The sequence below is a fragment of the Tachysurus vachellii genome, chromosome 7 (assembly GCF_030014155.1).
Source record: "Tachysurus vachellii isolate PV-2020 chromosome 7, HZAU_Pvac_v1, whole genome shotgun sequence".
Classification (NCBI taxonomy): Eukaryota; Metazoa; Chordata; class Actinopteri; order Siluriformes; family Bagridae; genus Tachysurus; species Tachysurus vachellii.
This window is the reverse complement of record NC_083466.1, coordinates 4,380,108-4,395,963: the sequence shown is the minus strand read 5'-3', so window position 1 is coordinate 4,395,963 and position 15,856 is coordinate 4,380,108. Positions and strand designations below refer to the sequence as shown.

General features: G+C 38.0%; 3 gene segments (V, D, J or C); all 3 read left to right on the top strand.

Annotated features, from left to right (window-relative positions):
• The first annotated feature begins 4,417 nt into the window (after positions 1-4,417).
• On the top strand, positions 4,418-5,030 carry LOC132847874 (T cell receptor alpha variable 12-3-like). The segment is given in 2 exon segments: positions 4,418-4,541; positions 4,684-5,030. Coding segments are annotated over 2 exon segments (387 nt in total).
• A 5,343-nt stretch (positions 5,031-10,373) lies between these two features.
• On the top strand, positions 10,374-10,902 carry LOC132847873 (T cell receptor alpha variable 12-3-like). The segment is given in 2 exon segments: positions 10,374-10,429; positions 10,556-10,902. Coding segments are annotated over 2 exon segments (387 nt in total).
• Positions 10,903-13,451: 2,549 nt separating this feature from the next.
• Positions 13,452-15,385, top strand: LOC132848094 (T cell receptor alpha variable 12-3-like). The segment is given in 4 exon segments: positions 13,452-13,491; positions 13,634-13,986; positions 14,768-14,816; positions 15,318-15,385. Coding segments are annotated over 4 exon segments (510 nt in total).
• The last annotated feature ends 471 nt before the right edge of the window (positions 15,386-15,856 follow it).

The window sequence follows — 15,856 nt, the reverse complement described above, 5'->3', positions numbered from 1 at the left end:
AAACACAAAAGATAAACAAAAATAATAAACACAGAATAATAATATCAAATTTAATTATTCCCCCTGTATCAGACAGTATAATGGACGAGCCGGCTTCCGGCTGCTCCACGCCGACACGCCCACTCACAGCGGACCCAGCGCTATTTATTCAGGCCGCTGGTGGCGCTCGGGTTCGACCGGCCGATGATGGAGAAGCAACGTGGAAGACCGGCAACACAGATGCTGACAAACGCTCATAACAGGTAAGAATAGATACAACAACAGGACAAAACATCAAACAAAAGACAAAGCTAATGTGTGTGTATGTGCTGCACGGACCAACGGGCATAGGGACAGGTCACTCTGTCACACAGTCTCTCCAAATCACCTGCTGTTAAAGCCTTCTCAGGCTTCTCCAAAAGACACATCATTTGCAGAGGGTATTTCTGAAGAGCATCTAAGACACCAAGCACCTTTAAACTATCACAGAACCTAGAAGAAAAAACAGTTTGTATGCCTTTGACAAAAGGTCTACCCTCTTACAATGCTACAAATTCTAAGGTATTCCCATACATGTATAAATGCCACAGGTTTAAGCTTGGTTCCAGAAAAAAAACATAGGCTCAACTACAGCAGAAAACACCAAAAAATTCACAGACTGGTTATGGGCTCATGTGGTACACAGATTATATAAGAAGGTGATCGCCCTCGGTCTGGAGCTCCATGCAGGATTTCATCTAATGGGGTAAGGATGGTCATGAGGAAAGTGAAGGATCAGTCCAGAACTACATGGGAGGAGCATGTGAATGATCTCCATGCAGTTGGGACCATAGTCACCAAACAAACCATTGGTATCAAAATACACCGCCATGGATTGAAATCCGTTACAGATGTACAGGTGCATCTCAGTAAATTAGAATGTTGTGGAAAAGTTCATTTATTTTAGTAATTCAACTGAAATAGTGAAACTCGTGTATTATATAAATTCAGTACACACAGACTGAAGCAGTTTAAGTCTTTGGTACTTTTAATTGTGATGATTTTGGCTCACATTTAACAAAAACCCACCAATTCACTATCTCAGAAAATTAGAATACTTCATAAGACCAATAAAAATAAAAACATTTTTAGTGAATTGTTGGCCTTCTGGAAAGTTTTTTTAATTTACTGTATAAGTACTCAATACCTGGTATGGGCTCCTTTTGCTTTAATTACTGCCTCAATTCGGCATGGCATGGAGGTGATCAGTCTGTGGCACTGCTGAGGTGGTATGGAAGCCCAGGTATCTTTTACAGTGGCCTTCAGCTCATCTACATTTTTCAATCTCTTGTTTCTCATTAAAGTTTCAAGTTTCATTAATTGTCAAAGAAAACATATTGTACTTGAATGTGTGTAACATTGTTATGCGAAAACGGAGGCGGAAGCCGAAGTGGCCGTAAACAAAGTTTCACGGAAGACAAATGCCTGCGACGCAGGAATAATCCGGTGGTGCGCTCTAGGGGCGCGGCCCACAATGTCCGGAACTGACGGGAGGCAGTTCGTGAGAGCCAGGGAAAGTGCGCGCTCAGGAGAAGCACGGCGCTGGGCTGGATACGGGATAAAGTCCTCCACTAGGCGTAACATCGGATGCTAGACCGACAATAAAGGACGGGGAGCGTGTGTGACGTGAGTGTTTATATAGGCGGTGAAATGAGTGAGTAGATGAGTGTCCGGTGTGTGTAGTTAGTATGCTGGCGAGGAGCTTCTAGTGGGCGGGGCACGCACGGGAGACGTAGCAGCGTGCTCCCTGACAAACATGCCAGTTATGATGCCATTTTATGAAAATAAAAAAAATCCTGAATCTCAAAATATCCAAATATTTACTTAGATCAACCAAAGAAATCATGTACAATACAGAAATGTCCAACTTCCACCTCCAAAACAAAGGCTGCTTGGGAGGGCGAACTGGGACTTCAGCTTGGGGACGGGTGGTGGGATAGTGTTGTAAATGGCTTTGGTAATGTCTCATGTGCTCGTCTCGCACTCATCCAGTTTAAGGTCATTTATTGGGTGCATTTTTCTAAATATAGATTGTCTCAAATTTACCCAGATGTCGAGGACAAATGTGAAAGATGCTCTAGCACACAATGCCACCTGAGTCACATGTTTTGTTTCTGTCCATGACTATGTAATTATTGGTCGGATTATTTCAGTACAATGTCCACTATTCTGGGAGTACATTTGCAACCCTGCCCATTGATTGCTATATTTGGACTTCCAGATGAAGCATCTCAGTTAAACTCTATGCAAAAAGAAGTTATTAGCTTTACATCATTGTTGGCCAGACGTCGCCTTCTTCTTCAGTGGAAGTCCTCAGTCCCACCATCTCACTCACAATGGCTAAAGGATACAGCGTTTTTTATTGGGCTTGAGAAAATTAAATATATGATAAGAGGTAATACCGCCAGGTTTTTTCCTAAATGGTAACCGTTTATCTCATATTTCATAGACCTTCAGGTTTTGCCGGATTAGGTTTTATTTTCTTTTGTAAATTTAAAATTATTGGTACTCAATAATTAAAAAGAGCCAGGACCCGGGGTGGGTGGGTGGATTGTTTTCTGATTTTCCTTTTTTATTTTTTTTATTATTGTTATTCTTGTAATTCTTTTACTTTACTCATTTTTCATGCAAAACCAAACTGGGATTCTGTATTGTTATTTGATTTTGTTTGCAATAAAAAGATTTCGCAAAAAAAAAAAAAAAAGTCCAACTTCTAAAAATGATCAGTGCAGCATGGCACGGGAGGGAGATCAGCCTGTGGCACTGCTGAAACGCTATTGAAGACCAGGCTACTTTGTTAACAGCCTTTAGCTTGTCTGTACTGTTTGGTTGTGGTGGGTGCTTCTCATCTTCCTCTTGTCAGTACTCCACACATTCTCAATGGGTTCAGGTCAGGCAGGTTGGCTGGCCAATCATGGCAAGTAATATCATGGTGCGCAAACCAATTAGTGGACGTTTTGGCACTGTGGGCAGGTGTCAAGTCCTAAATCAGCATCTCAATAAAGTTTGCTAGCAGACAGAAGCATGAAGTGCTCTAAAATCTGTTGGTAGACTTCTGCATTGACATTAGACTTGGCAAAACACAGTGGAATAAGACCAGCAGATGACATGCTACCTCAAATCACCACCAACTGTGGAAACTTCACACTAACCTTCAAGCAACTTTGATTCTGTGCCACTTTACTCTTCCTCCAGACTGTGGGACCTTGATTTACAAATGAAATGCAGAATTAATCTTTATCTGAAAAGAGGACTTTTGCCCACAGAGGACCAGTTCAGTTATTTTTCTCCTTAGCCTAAGATGCTTTTGGTGTTTGTGTTTGGTTTATGAGTGGTCTGACACTAGGTAGGAAGGCAACAGTCATAGTCCATTTCCTGAAGACATCTGTGACTTGTGAAGCTGTCTCAAGTTTTTGACTGCCTTTTGCAGTCATCCCTTTTGGTTGTGCACCTTTTCCTACCACACTTCTCCCTTCCAGCCAACTTTCCATGAGTATGCTTCAATGACTGATTACATTAAAGCTGTTTAACTTATTTTAAGCTTTAACCTTGTCCCACCAATGATGGGTACTAACCCTAGTATTGTATAAAGACAAATTTATTAGCGAGAGTGGAGATGGGTACACTCACTGATTCATATTCAATAAAGAAGGCATGTAAACAAAAACAAAACACAGGACAAAGACTATAAAAAAGAAGTTAGGAGTCCAGTTGCATAAGGCAAACTTTTTATTTTTCGGCTGCTCCCATGGGGGTCACCACAGTGGACCATCTGCACATCCACTTCACACAGGTTTTACGTCGGATGCCCTTCCTGACACAACCCTCCCATTATTCCCTCTCTTCATTTAATTCATTCATTAAAATTGCAGCAACTAAGTTTCTCGCTGGCTTACACATTCTGCCTAAAGTACAAAATATTGGGTGCTTTTTGATGACATCAGGTTTCATTCAATATATTCAAGATTCATGCAATATATTCAGAATTCATTCAATATATTCAGACTTTTCATTCAATTCTCTCATGAATAATTTCCTAAACAGCATGCCATAATGTGTGTGTGTGTATATATATATATATATATGTATATATATATATATATATATATATATATATATATATATACACATATAAATATATACACACTGTATATATGCTGTATACTTATAGACACATTTAACAACAACTCTTCTAAAAGTTAATTTCACTTAAATTTCGATTTAAGACACAATCTCTCTATATGTTTTAGAACAAAAATGGTGAATTTTCTAATGATATAAAAGAAAATATATATTTATTATTATGGATATATTACTTGTTTTGTAGGTGACTAGGTGAACTGCAGAAAGTCAAGAAACTGTCAGAAGAACAGGAGGTGTCATGTGATGCTGTGGGGTGGAGCTTCATGAACCTTTATGATGTTCACATAATGGAGTACAGAGAGACCTTTTCATTTGGCAACACCATTCATCACCATTCATCATGTTCACTGTTATACTGATGTGCCTGTGGCTTTCACTAAGTGAGTTCATATTTAAATTCAGAAACATTAGTGGTAATGGTAAATAGTAGTGAGTGAAAAAATCAGAATGTGAGTCTTAGTTACTTAACTTTGTTTTGATCATGTTAAGGATAATAATATTATGTTCTCTTCTCTATGACAGGTGACTCCATGGCAGATCCAATAAAGGCACTTTTCACTCATAAAGTTGTAGATGAAGGTGATGATGTTACTCTTTCCTGCAGCTACAAAGACTTCAGTGGTACTGCACAGAGTCTGTTCTGGTACAGACAATATCCTAAATCTAATCCTGAGTATCTTCTTTACATACTTCGAAGTGGAGGTAAAAGTAACCCTCTTCCACCACGTCTGGATGCTAAAGTTGATGATAAAGATAAAAAACAAGTGTATCTGAACATCTCCTCTGCTGCTGTATCAGACTCTGCTCTATATTACTGTGCTCTGCAGCCCACAGTGGCAGGAAATCCAGCTGCACTGTACAAAAACTAACACACAGTTTTGTTATAGGAATTGTACTTACAAAGGTGTGTAAATTTTATCCTTTTAAAACTGGAGACGAGAAGCTCTGTTATTTTGTGTTTTTTCTCTCTTTCTTTCTATCTCTGTGTTTGCGATATCAGATATTAACAAGCATGTCACAAAACTCAGAAATAATGAAGTTGCCTAATAATATATGTAATATATTAAAATTGAATTATTGTCTATGAAAAAGTAAAAAATTCTCAGAAATCTGCATGTAAAAGTGACATATGCTTGTATAAATCTGTAAGAATTACAGATGCCGTCTTTCCTTCTGAAGTATTCCACTAAAGATGGCCAGTTCAAATGTTACTGCGGCATAACGTCATGTGCAGAAAATTCCTGTACACCTCTTTATTATACAATCTTTCTACAATTACAGGTAACAAATTTGATTAAATTGAAATAACAAAATTAACTATGCAGATTTAACCTTAGCTACAAAAATGTGAATGTTAACAAAGTACAAAAACAATGTGTCTAATTTTAAGCATTCTGAATATGATCAGCTACACAACATAAAGAGTGTTGTAAATGTATGGATGCTGTCATCTGTTCCCTTTAAACAAGACAGCCGATTCACCCAGCAGGTAGTAGTAGAGCTACACCTACTTGATGACCAGACAATTTGTCTCAATCGTGCTGTACTTAATCAGCCTTACCTAGAGATTATGGCTGATTTAAAGCATGGGGCACTCCCAAAAATGTCGGAAAATTTAGGTACAAACATTCGATAATAGCCAGCTAGACACAAGAACTGGTCTGAAGCCTCAGACAGGCTGCAATCACTCCTGACTTATCAATTTGTGGATGCTCCTGTTCAAGCAGAAGACTAGATAACATATTTCCTCCCCCCCCAAGTGCACAGTATTTTGGGTTTGCTAGGAGCCCAGTTCATCTCAAGGATCTCAGGACATCTGTCAGATGGTGTAGATAAATGATTACTATACGTGTTCGGAACTAATATTGCAATTCCCTGTTAGACCACCAGAGGGGGTACTGTCTTAACACATAAGTATTGTCACTTGTTTTTTTTGTGGTACCTAATGTGTTGCTGTGTGTACAGTTGAAACCAGATATTTACATACACTTCAGAAAAAAAACACAAAAACTTTTATTTCTTTACTGTCATACATTAAATCAGAGTAAACCTTTTCTGTTTTAAATCAATAAATATTAACATTTTTTGCATTTGTTAAATGTCAGAATCGAGCGAGGGAGAATTTTTATGTATTTTTATTATCACTTTCATTAAAGTCAGAAGTATACATACACTAAGTTTATCATGCCTTTAAACAAAAAAAAAAAACCTCCAGTTGAATCCATTCTGAGCTTAAGAAGCTTCTGATAGGTTAATTGATTCCATTTAAGTTAATTTGTGGCACACCTGTGGATGCATATAAAGGGACACCTCAAACACAGAGCCTCTTTCTTTGACATCATGGGAAAATCAAGAGAAATCCAACAAGACATCAGAAAAAGAATTGTTGACCTCCACAAGTGTGGCTCATCCTTGGGTGCAATTTCCAGATGCCTGAAGGTCCCACGTCCATCCGTTCAGACAATAATACGCAAGTATAAAAAAACATGGGAATGTACAACCATCATAGCGCTTAGGAAGGAGACAGATTCTGAGTCCCAGAGAGGAAAGTTTTTTTGGTGCGGAATGTGCAAATCAACCCCAGGACAACAGCAAAGGAGGAGAAAGCCTCTGGGAGGAGAAAGCCATTACTTCAAAACCACCATTAAAAAGCCAGACTACAGTTTGCAACTGCACATGGGGGAAAAAATCGTAATTTCTGGAGACATGTCCTGTGGTCTGGCGAAACAAAAATTGAACTGTTCGGCCATAATGATAAACGGTATATTTGGAGGAAAAAGGGCGAAGCTTTGAAGCCTCAAAACACCATCCCAACTGTGAAGTATGGGGGTGGTAGTATAATGTTGTGGGGCTGCTTTGCGGCAGAAGGGACTGGTGTGCTTTAAAAAATAGATGGCATCATGAGAAAAGAAAATTCTCACTCACTCACTCATTCATTCATTTTCTACCGCTTATCCGAACTACCTCCGGTCACGGGGAGCCTGTGCCTATCTCAGGCGTCATCAGGCATCAAGGCAGGATACACCCTGGACGGAGTGCCAACCCATCGCAGGGCGCACACACACACACACACACTCACACACTAGGGACAATTTTCCAGAGATGCCAGTCAACCTACCATGCATGTCTTTAGACCGGGGGAGGAAACCGGAGTACCCGGAGGAAACCCCCGAGGCACGGGGAGAACATGCAAACTCCACACACACAAGGTGGAGGCGGGAATCAAACCCTGACCCTGGAGGTGTGAGGCGAACGTGCTAACCATTAAGCCACCGTGCCCCTACAAATTGATTATAATAATTTGTCAAATAATTCCTGAGCCAGAAGACGGCTTTTCGCTTAACTCAAACAATATTTCTCTAGCCTATCAAGAAGAATATCATGATCAGTGGTGTCAAAAACTCCACTCAGGCCAAGCAACACCAGCAAGGAGACACAACCCTGATCAAAGGCCAGTAGTAGGTCATTTACATCTTTAACCAGTGCTGTCTCTGTGCTATGATGAGGCTTAAATCCTGACTGATACATTTCATAAATGTTATTCCTATGTAGGCTATTAGCATAACTGCTGTGCTACAACCTTTTCTTGGATCTTGGAGATAAAGGGTAGGTTTACAAAGGGTTGGAGGTATAGCTGACAGGGGTCAAGGTATGGTTTTATTAGTGTTTTGATAAACATTAGTTTAAAAGATTTAGGTGTTCAGGCAGTACTATGGAAAAAAATTGGTTATTTTTAGAAGGGGTTCACTGGCTACTGGTAATATTTGTTAAAACATGTAGGTAATGTCTGGTTCCTTGGATAGAATAAGGAGTTACTCTCCAGTCGCTTAACCATTTGGTGAATGATTGAATACATAGCACAACAGTTCGGTAGACAGTCTTTTTGCTGTTGTCATTCTCTTGACCGGTAGCAAAGGACACACTTAGAATAGCCTTGACCTGATAGCAGGGACAGAGTGTCACCACTCAAGGCCCAATTCTCCTCCAACCATTAACACGCATGACGCGTCAAGTCTCAAGGCCCAATTCTCCTCCAACCATTAACACGCATCTGTGCATGTTCAAACAGTTCCAGAGATGTCTCCAGATTGTCCGGTCATGAGGCCATTTCCTGAGCAACATTTCCTGTAGTGTTGTCTCAGGGGATACAGCTAGAGACATGTTGCACTGCAGCAGGTTTTGGAGTGTTCATCAGCTCTTGGACTGCTCCTGCTTTCATGGCAGACTTGAACCAGAGTTTCGGCAGCACTGTAGTGCCCTGGCAGGAGATGTTGTGGAGGAAGACTCAGGAGACAGACAACAAAAAAGAAAAAGACTCATAACTTAGTTCTGTCAAGAAATCTTGCTCTGGCTATATTTATCTGTGTGTGTGTGTGTGTGTCTGCTCAGTCACTCATTCTCTCTCTCAGATCATGGTAGACTTTTAAAGCACAAAGAATCGTCACATGTTACCCGCTGGTTCGATAACCAATGCTTGACCACAGCCACGCTTCCACTGTAATGTTCTTGTAGTATACTGTATGCAGTAAATGGTTTATTCCAAGTCACCCCCGGAGTTTCTGTGTAGTTGGTATGTGTGTGTGTGTATATATGCCTGTAATTGGATGAGGAAGTAAAGTGTACATGTGTAAGTAATATAAAGTCAATAAGAGGTTACGTGTGTCCAAGTCTTTATGTTAATAAAGACACAACAGTTCTCACATGAATGGTGTAAGGATTGAACTTGATGAAAACTTTGCTTGTCTCAATTATAACACATTAGATAACATCACCTTGATATAATGGACTCAAAGCTAGAAATGATTTTAACACTGTGTACTGCTTTAGAATCATCATTCAGAATATTTGTTCCTTTAATGGATAACTTGAAATAAATGTACATGAATTAGACATTTTTTCATTAAGTAAAATCTTTTGTTTTAAAATCTATTTAAGGTGATTTAAGTATGTCATGTAGTTTTATCCTTAAAAAAAAATAGAATAGCCACAAATTATAACTACATCTGTGGCAATTAGAAGAAAAATTTAAAGATAATAAAAGGTCATCTTTTTCTCCACTAGGGGGCAACATAAAGTCATAAAGTCTGACAACTACTGTGATAAATTCTCTATGTAAGTATGTCTACGGTGGCCGAGAAATGCAAAACACTAACAAATCCGAAAACAAAACAACAAATCCGAATACACATTAACAAATCCGAATACACAACGACAACTCAGACAACCAACGGAAAAGGTAGGTATAGTTTGTGATTGGAACACGTGCCGATCATTGGACAAGACACCTCTAACTCAAGGTATACATGAAGTTCAACAGTCTGCTGCAGGGAATAGGTGGAAAGTGTGTGTAAAAGTATACAAAATGTTTTGTCCTTACTGTGGATTAATTCTGTTATTTTCTTATATTTAAATGGAGAACTTTACACGTTACACATAAGATTCCATACCTGTATATCTTGAATGACAGGTGTCTTGTCTGATGATCGGCAAGTTTCCATTCACAAACTATACCTAACTTTTCCGGGTTGTCTGACTTGTCGTTGTGTATTCAAATTTGTTAATGTGTTTTCGGATTTGTTAATGTGTTTTGCACTTCTCGGCCACTGTATATGTCCCTTATTTAAAAGAACCAATTTACAGATTTAAAAACAGAATTGAATACTGTTTTCTTTTTAATGTTTTTGTGCCTAGTAATAATATTATTTATTTATTTGTTTATTTATTTATTTATTTAAATTCATGATGTAGATTCAAGATTATATACATTTCAGTCCATGAGTTTGTGAGGATGACACTGAATGAAACTGTGGATTTTGGTTATATCACTTCACCCGTATGTTGTGTATCTATCTTTATATACAGAGTGTGATTTCCTCATGAATTTATGCATTTTAGAAGAGTTGTTAATGTGGCATTAAACTGAGACTTTTTGGAGATTTATATATAGATGAAAAATTATTTAAGACAATATATACTTGTAAGTATTATATATTATAATGTTATATATATATATATATATATATATATATATATATATATATATATATAATGGATATATCACTTGTTTTGGAGGTGACTAGGTGGACTGCAGCAAGTCAAGAAACTTTCAGAAGAACATTACGTGTCATGTAATGCTGTGGGGTGGAGCTTCATGAACCTTTATGATGTTCACATAATAGAGTACATAGAGACCTTTTCATTTGGCAACACCATTCATCACCATTCATCATGTTTGCTGTTATACTGATGTGCCTGTGGCTTTCACTAAGTGAGTTCACATTTAAATTCAGAAACATTAGTGGTAATGGTAAATAGTGTTATTAAATAGTGAGTCATTTATCTTTGTCTTGATCATGTAAAGACTAATAATATTATGTTCTCTTCTCTATGACAGGTGACTCCATGGCAGATCCAATAAAGTCACTTTTCACTCATAAAGTTGTAGATGAAGGTGATGATGTTACTCTGTCCTGCAGCTACAAAGACTTCAGTGGTACCGTAAACAATCTGTTCTGGTACAGACAATATCCTAAATCTAATCCTGAGCTTCTTCTTTACATCATTCCAAGTGGAGGTAAAAGTAACCCTCTTCCACCGCGTCTGGATGCTAAAGTTGATGATAAAGATAAAAAACAAGTAGCTCTGATCATCTCCTCTGCTGCTGTGTCAGACTCTGCTCTATACTACTGTGCTCTGCAGCCCACAGTGACAGGAAATCCAGCTGCACTGTACAAAAACTAACACACAGTTTTGTTACTATAGGAATCACCAGAGGTCTGTAAATTTCATTCCTTTAACACTGGAGAACAGGAGCCCTGTAAATTTTGCTCTCTCTTTCTCTCTCTAACTCCTTACACTACCTCATATAACTGCTGCTATTATATTAGGTGTTCATTCCTGTATTTTTGCATATGTACTGTAGAATATATACAATATGTACATTGGTCAGTGCTTTTGAGTATTGTCTTGTAGTTTTTGTATTGATTTGTATTGTTTGTTTGTCTTTTCTCCTGCACTGTTTGAACCAGGTTGCACAAATGAACTTTATGTGGCTAGGACTAACTTACTTTAAGTCCTTATCTTTGTGTTGTTCTATGTAGAACCATGGTCCTGGAAAAACGTTATCTCATTTTACTTTGTACTGGTTCAGATGTATATGGTTTTCATGACAATAAAAGCTTCTCGACTGGACTCAACCTAAGCGGATTTAACCATAGTTACTAGTATTAATATTATAAATATCTATGAATGTTATCAAAGTACTGAAACAATGTGTCTAATGTTAATGATCCTGAATTTGTTCAGGTACACAACATACAGAGTGTTGTGTTTCTCTAGATGCTGTCATCTGCCCCTGTAAACAAGACACTCACCATACCCTCAGCAGGTAGTATCGGAGGGTGACTTGAAGGCCAGACATTTTTTTTCTCAATTGTGCTGTACTTAATCAGATTTTTGGGGTTTACTAGGAGAACCATTGCTGGGGCTTAAAACAACTCAAAAGGATGTTTGACAAACTGGTGTAACCCAAAGGATGTGGAAATAAATGTTTTTCATCAGATATTGGAGTCAAAATCCTATGGTGGCTTGTGGGACTTTTCATGCTGCAAATATCAGGGTCATGAGACACTTAACAAATGAATTGTAATATTTGTTAACAGAAACATGTAGGTAATGTCTGGTTCCTTGGATAGGATAAGGAGTTACTCTGCAGTCTCTTTACCATCTGGGGAATGATTTAATACATAACACAACAGCTCGGTAAACTGCCCCATAACAGCCCTTCACTTTTGCTGTTGTCATTCTCTTGTGTGTGTGGCTGTGTGTTTGGTGTCCTTGATATATATTGATGAATATATATACTGTAGTGCCCAGGCAAGAGAAGTTGTGGAGGAAGACTCAGGAGACAGACAAAAATAAGAAAAAGAATCATAACTGTTGTTCTGTGAAGAAATCTTGCTCTGTCTGTATTTATGTGTGTGTGTGTGTGCTTAGTCACTCATCTTTCCCTCTCTCTTTCTGATTATGTTAAACTTTTAAAGCACAAAATTTAATCATCACACATTTCTTGCTGGTTCAACAACCGATGCTCGACCACAGCCATGCTGCCACTGTAATGATCTCACATGAATGATGTAAGGAAAAACTAAATTTCTCTCAATTATTTTATTACTGAGACAATAATTATATCATTGGATCTAAAAGTAGTAAAATATGTCAGATTTAAGTTGAAGAACTAAAGCAGTTTTGGAAGCAACATATCATCCTGCTCCTTATATGCTATAGTTGTCATATCTTTTAATATGTTTGATTGCTTTGTGTCTGGCTCTATTTCAGTGTATTACTAATTTTGTTTGCATCCTGTTCTCATTTACCTTCTTATAATCCAGAACAATATTAATTTATATCTAATCCTTAATAAAGGTTTGGTCATAAGAAGGAGAGGAGATTTTAACTCCTTCTGAGAGGAGTTCAATTAAACATCCAGGAAAATTATCTGGAAATAACTGTATATAAATTAGACAAATTTTATGAGGTAAAATCTTTTGTTTTAAGATCTATTTAAGGTGATTTAAGTAAAAATGCAGTCATGTAGTTTTAGCTTTTAAAAAATAGAATTTCACCTTGTATTAGGCCACAAACTACAAATATAATTTCATAAATACAATCATATTTGGAGGCAATTAAATGAATCTCTTTCTTTCCACTAGGGGGCAACATAGTCAAAGTCTGACAACTACTGTGATAATTTCTCTATGTAACCATGTCTCTTATTTAAAAGATTAGGTTGGGTTAGATTGAAATATAAAAGGAATATAACAACAGAATTTTAATGGTTTTTTCGGCTACTATTAATTTTATTTATTTATTTATCTATTTAGTTATTTATTTTTGTAGGTTCATGATTTAGATTCAAGTTTATATAAATTTCAGTCTAAAAACAAAGAGTTCGGGAGGATGACAAATTATGCAAGACACATTCTATATATTTTGGAACGAAAATGTGAATTTTGTTTATATCACTTGATCTGTATGTTGTATATCTATCTGTATATATAGAGTATGATTCCCACATGAATGTATGGATTTTAGAAGAGTTGGTAATGTGGCAATAAACTGAGACTTTTTGGAGATTTATGATTATATATATAACAAGTCAAGAAACTGTCAGAAGATAAGGAAGTGTCATGTGATGCTGTGGGGTGGAGCTTCATGAACCTTTATGATGTTCACATAATAGAGTACAGAGAGACCTCTTCATTTGGCAACACCATTCATCACCATTCATCATGTTCACTGTTATACTGATGTGCCTGTGGCTTTCACTAAGTGGGTTCACATTTAAATTCAGAAACTTTAAAGGTCATGGTAAATAGTAGTGAGTGAAAAAATCAGAATGTGAGTCTGGATTCTTTAACTTTGTCTTGATCATGTTAAGGCTAATAACATTATGTTCTCTTCTCTATAACAGGTGACTCCATGGCAGATCCAATAAAGCCACTTTTCACTCATAAAGTTGTAGATGAAGGTGATGATGTTACTCTGTCCTGCAGCTACAAAGGCTTCAGTGGTGTTGTACAGAGTCTGTTCTGGTACAAACAATATCCAAAATCTAATCCTGAGCTTCTTCTTTACATCCTGCCAAGTGGAGATAAAAGTAACCCTCTTCCACCACGTCTGGATGCTAAGGTTGATGATAAAGATAAAAAACAAGTGGATCTGATCATCTCCTCTGCTGCTGTATCAGACTCTGCTCTATACTACTGTGCTCTGGTGCCCACAGTGACAGGAAACCCAGCTGCACTGTACATAAACTACCACACAGTTTGGTTATACTATACTAATTGCCAAAGGTCTGTAAATTTCTTCAGTTTAATAATGGAGACAAGTATCATTGTTATTTTTGCGTGTTCTCTCTCTCTCTCTCTCTCTCTCAGAAAAAGGTTAACCTCACCTAATTATATATGTAACATATTTATGATATTCTCTTTAAAGTATTGGTTATGAAAAAGTAAAGATTCCATCTATCTGACTCTGAAGAACAACAGGGTTAGAAAAGTCAGCCAAATGCAAAAGTAAGACCCACCTTGTAGCACTGCCACATAATGTTTACATGTATTTATAGCTGTGTGTGTATAATGTTAGAACAAAAGTGTTAAGTTCTTCAAAGTGAGTTATTACAACCTGGCAAAATTCTACTTGCTCAACTCAGTAAATTTTCAAGGTGACATCTGAAAATTTAGGTATAAACCTTTGTTAACCATTTGGTGAATGATTGAATACATAGCACAACAGTTCGGTAAACAGTCCTTTTGCTGTTGTCATTCTCTTGACCGGGAGCAAAGGACACACTTAGGATAGCCTTCACCTGATAGCAGGGACAGAGTGTCACCACTCAGGGTGACAATTCTCCTCCAACCATTAACACACATCACACGTCAAGTCTCAAGGCCCAATTCTCCTCCAACCATTAACACACATCACACGTCAAGTCTCAAGGCTCAATTCTCCTCCAACCATTAACATGCATCTGTGCAATGTGTCTAATGTTAATGATCCTGAATATGGTTCGGTACACAACATATAGAGTGTTGTGTTTCTCTAGATGCTGTCATCTGCCCCTGTAAACAAGACACTCACCATACCCTCAGCAGGTAGTATTGGGGGTGACTTGAAGGCCAGACATTTTTTTTCTCAATTGTGCTGTACTTAATCAGATTTTTGGGGTTTACTAGGAGAACCATTGCTGGGGCTTAAAACAACCCAAAAGGATGTGTGACAAACTGGTGTAACCCAAAGGATGTGGAAATAAATGTTTTTCATTAGATATTGGAGTCAAAATCCTATGGTGGCTTGTGGGACTTCTTATGCTTCAAATATCAGGGTCATGAGACACTTAACAAATGAATTGTAATATTTGTTAACAGAAACATGTAGGTAATGTCTGGTTCCTTGGATAGGATAAGGAGTTACTCTCCTCACCACTCAGGGCCCAATTCTCCTCCAACCATTAACACACATCACGCGTCAAGTCTCAAGGCCCAATTCTCCTCCAACCATTAACATGCATCTGTGCATGTTCAAACAGTTCCAGAGATGTCTCCAGATTGTCCGGTGAGGCCATTTCCTGAGCAACACATGTATTGTTGTCTCAGGGGATACAGCTAGAGACATGTTGCGCTGCAGCAGGTTTTGGAGTGTTCATCAGCTCTTGGACTGCTGAACCAGAGTTTCGGCAGCACTGTAGTGCCCTGGCAGGAGATGTTGTGGAGGAAGACTCAGGAGACAGACAAAAAAAAAAGAAAAAGACTTGCTCTGGCTATATTTATCTGTGTGTGTGTGTCTGCTCAGTCACTCATTCTCTCTCAGATCATGGTAGACTTTTAAAGCACAAAGAATCGTCACATGTTACCCACTGGTTCGATAACCGATGCTTGACCACAGCCACGCTTCCACTGTAATGTTCTTGTAGTATACTGTATGCAGTGAATGGTTTATTCCAAGTCACCCCCGACTGAGTTTCTGTGTAGTTGGTATGTGTGTACAGATGTGGCCTTTAAGAACGAACGTCTTCTACCGCGGCATTCGGCAATTCGTGCCGCATATAAACATATTATACATATTATTATATAAACATATTATACAATCTTAAAAAAACTTTGTGTTTAAGAGAAAAAGTGTTCTTATGCGCCAC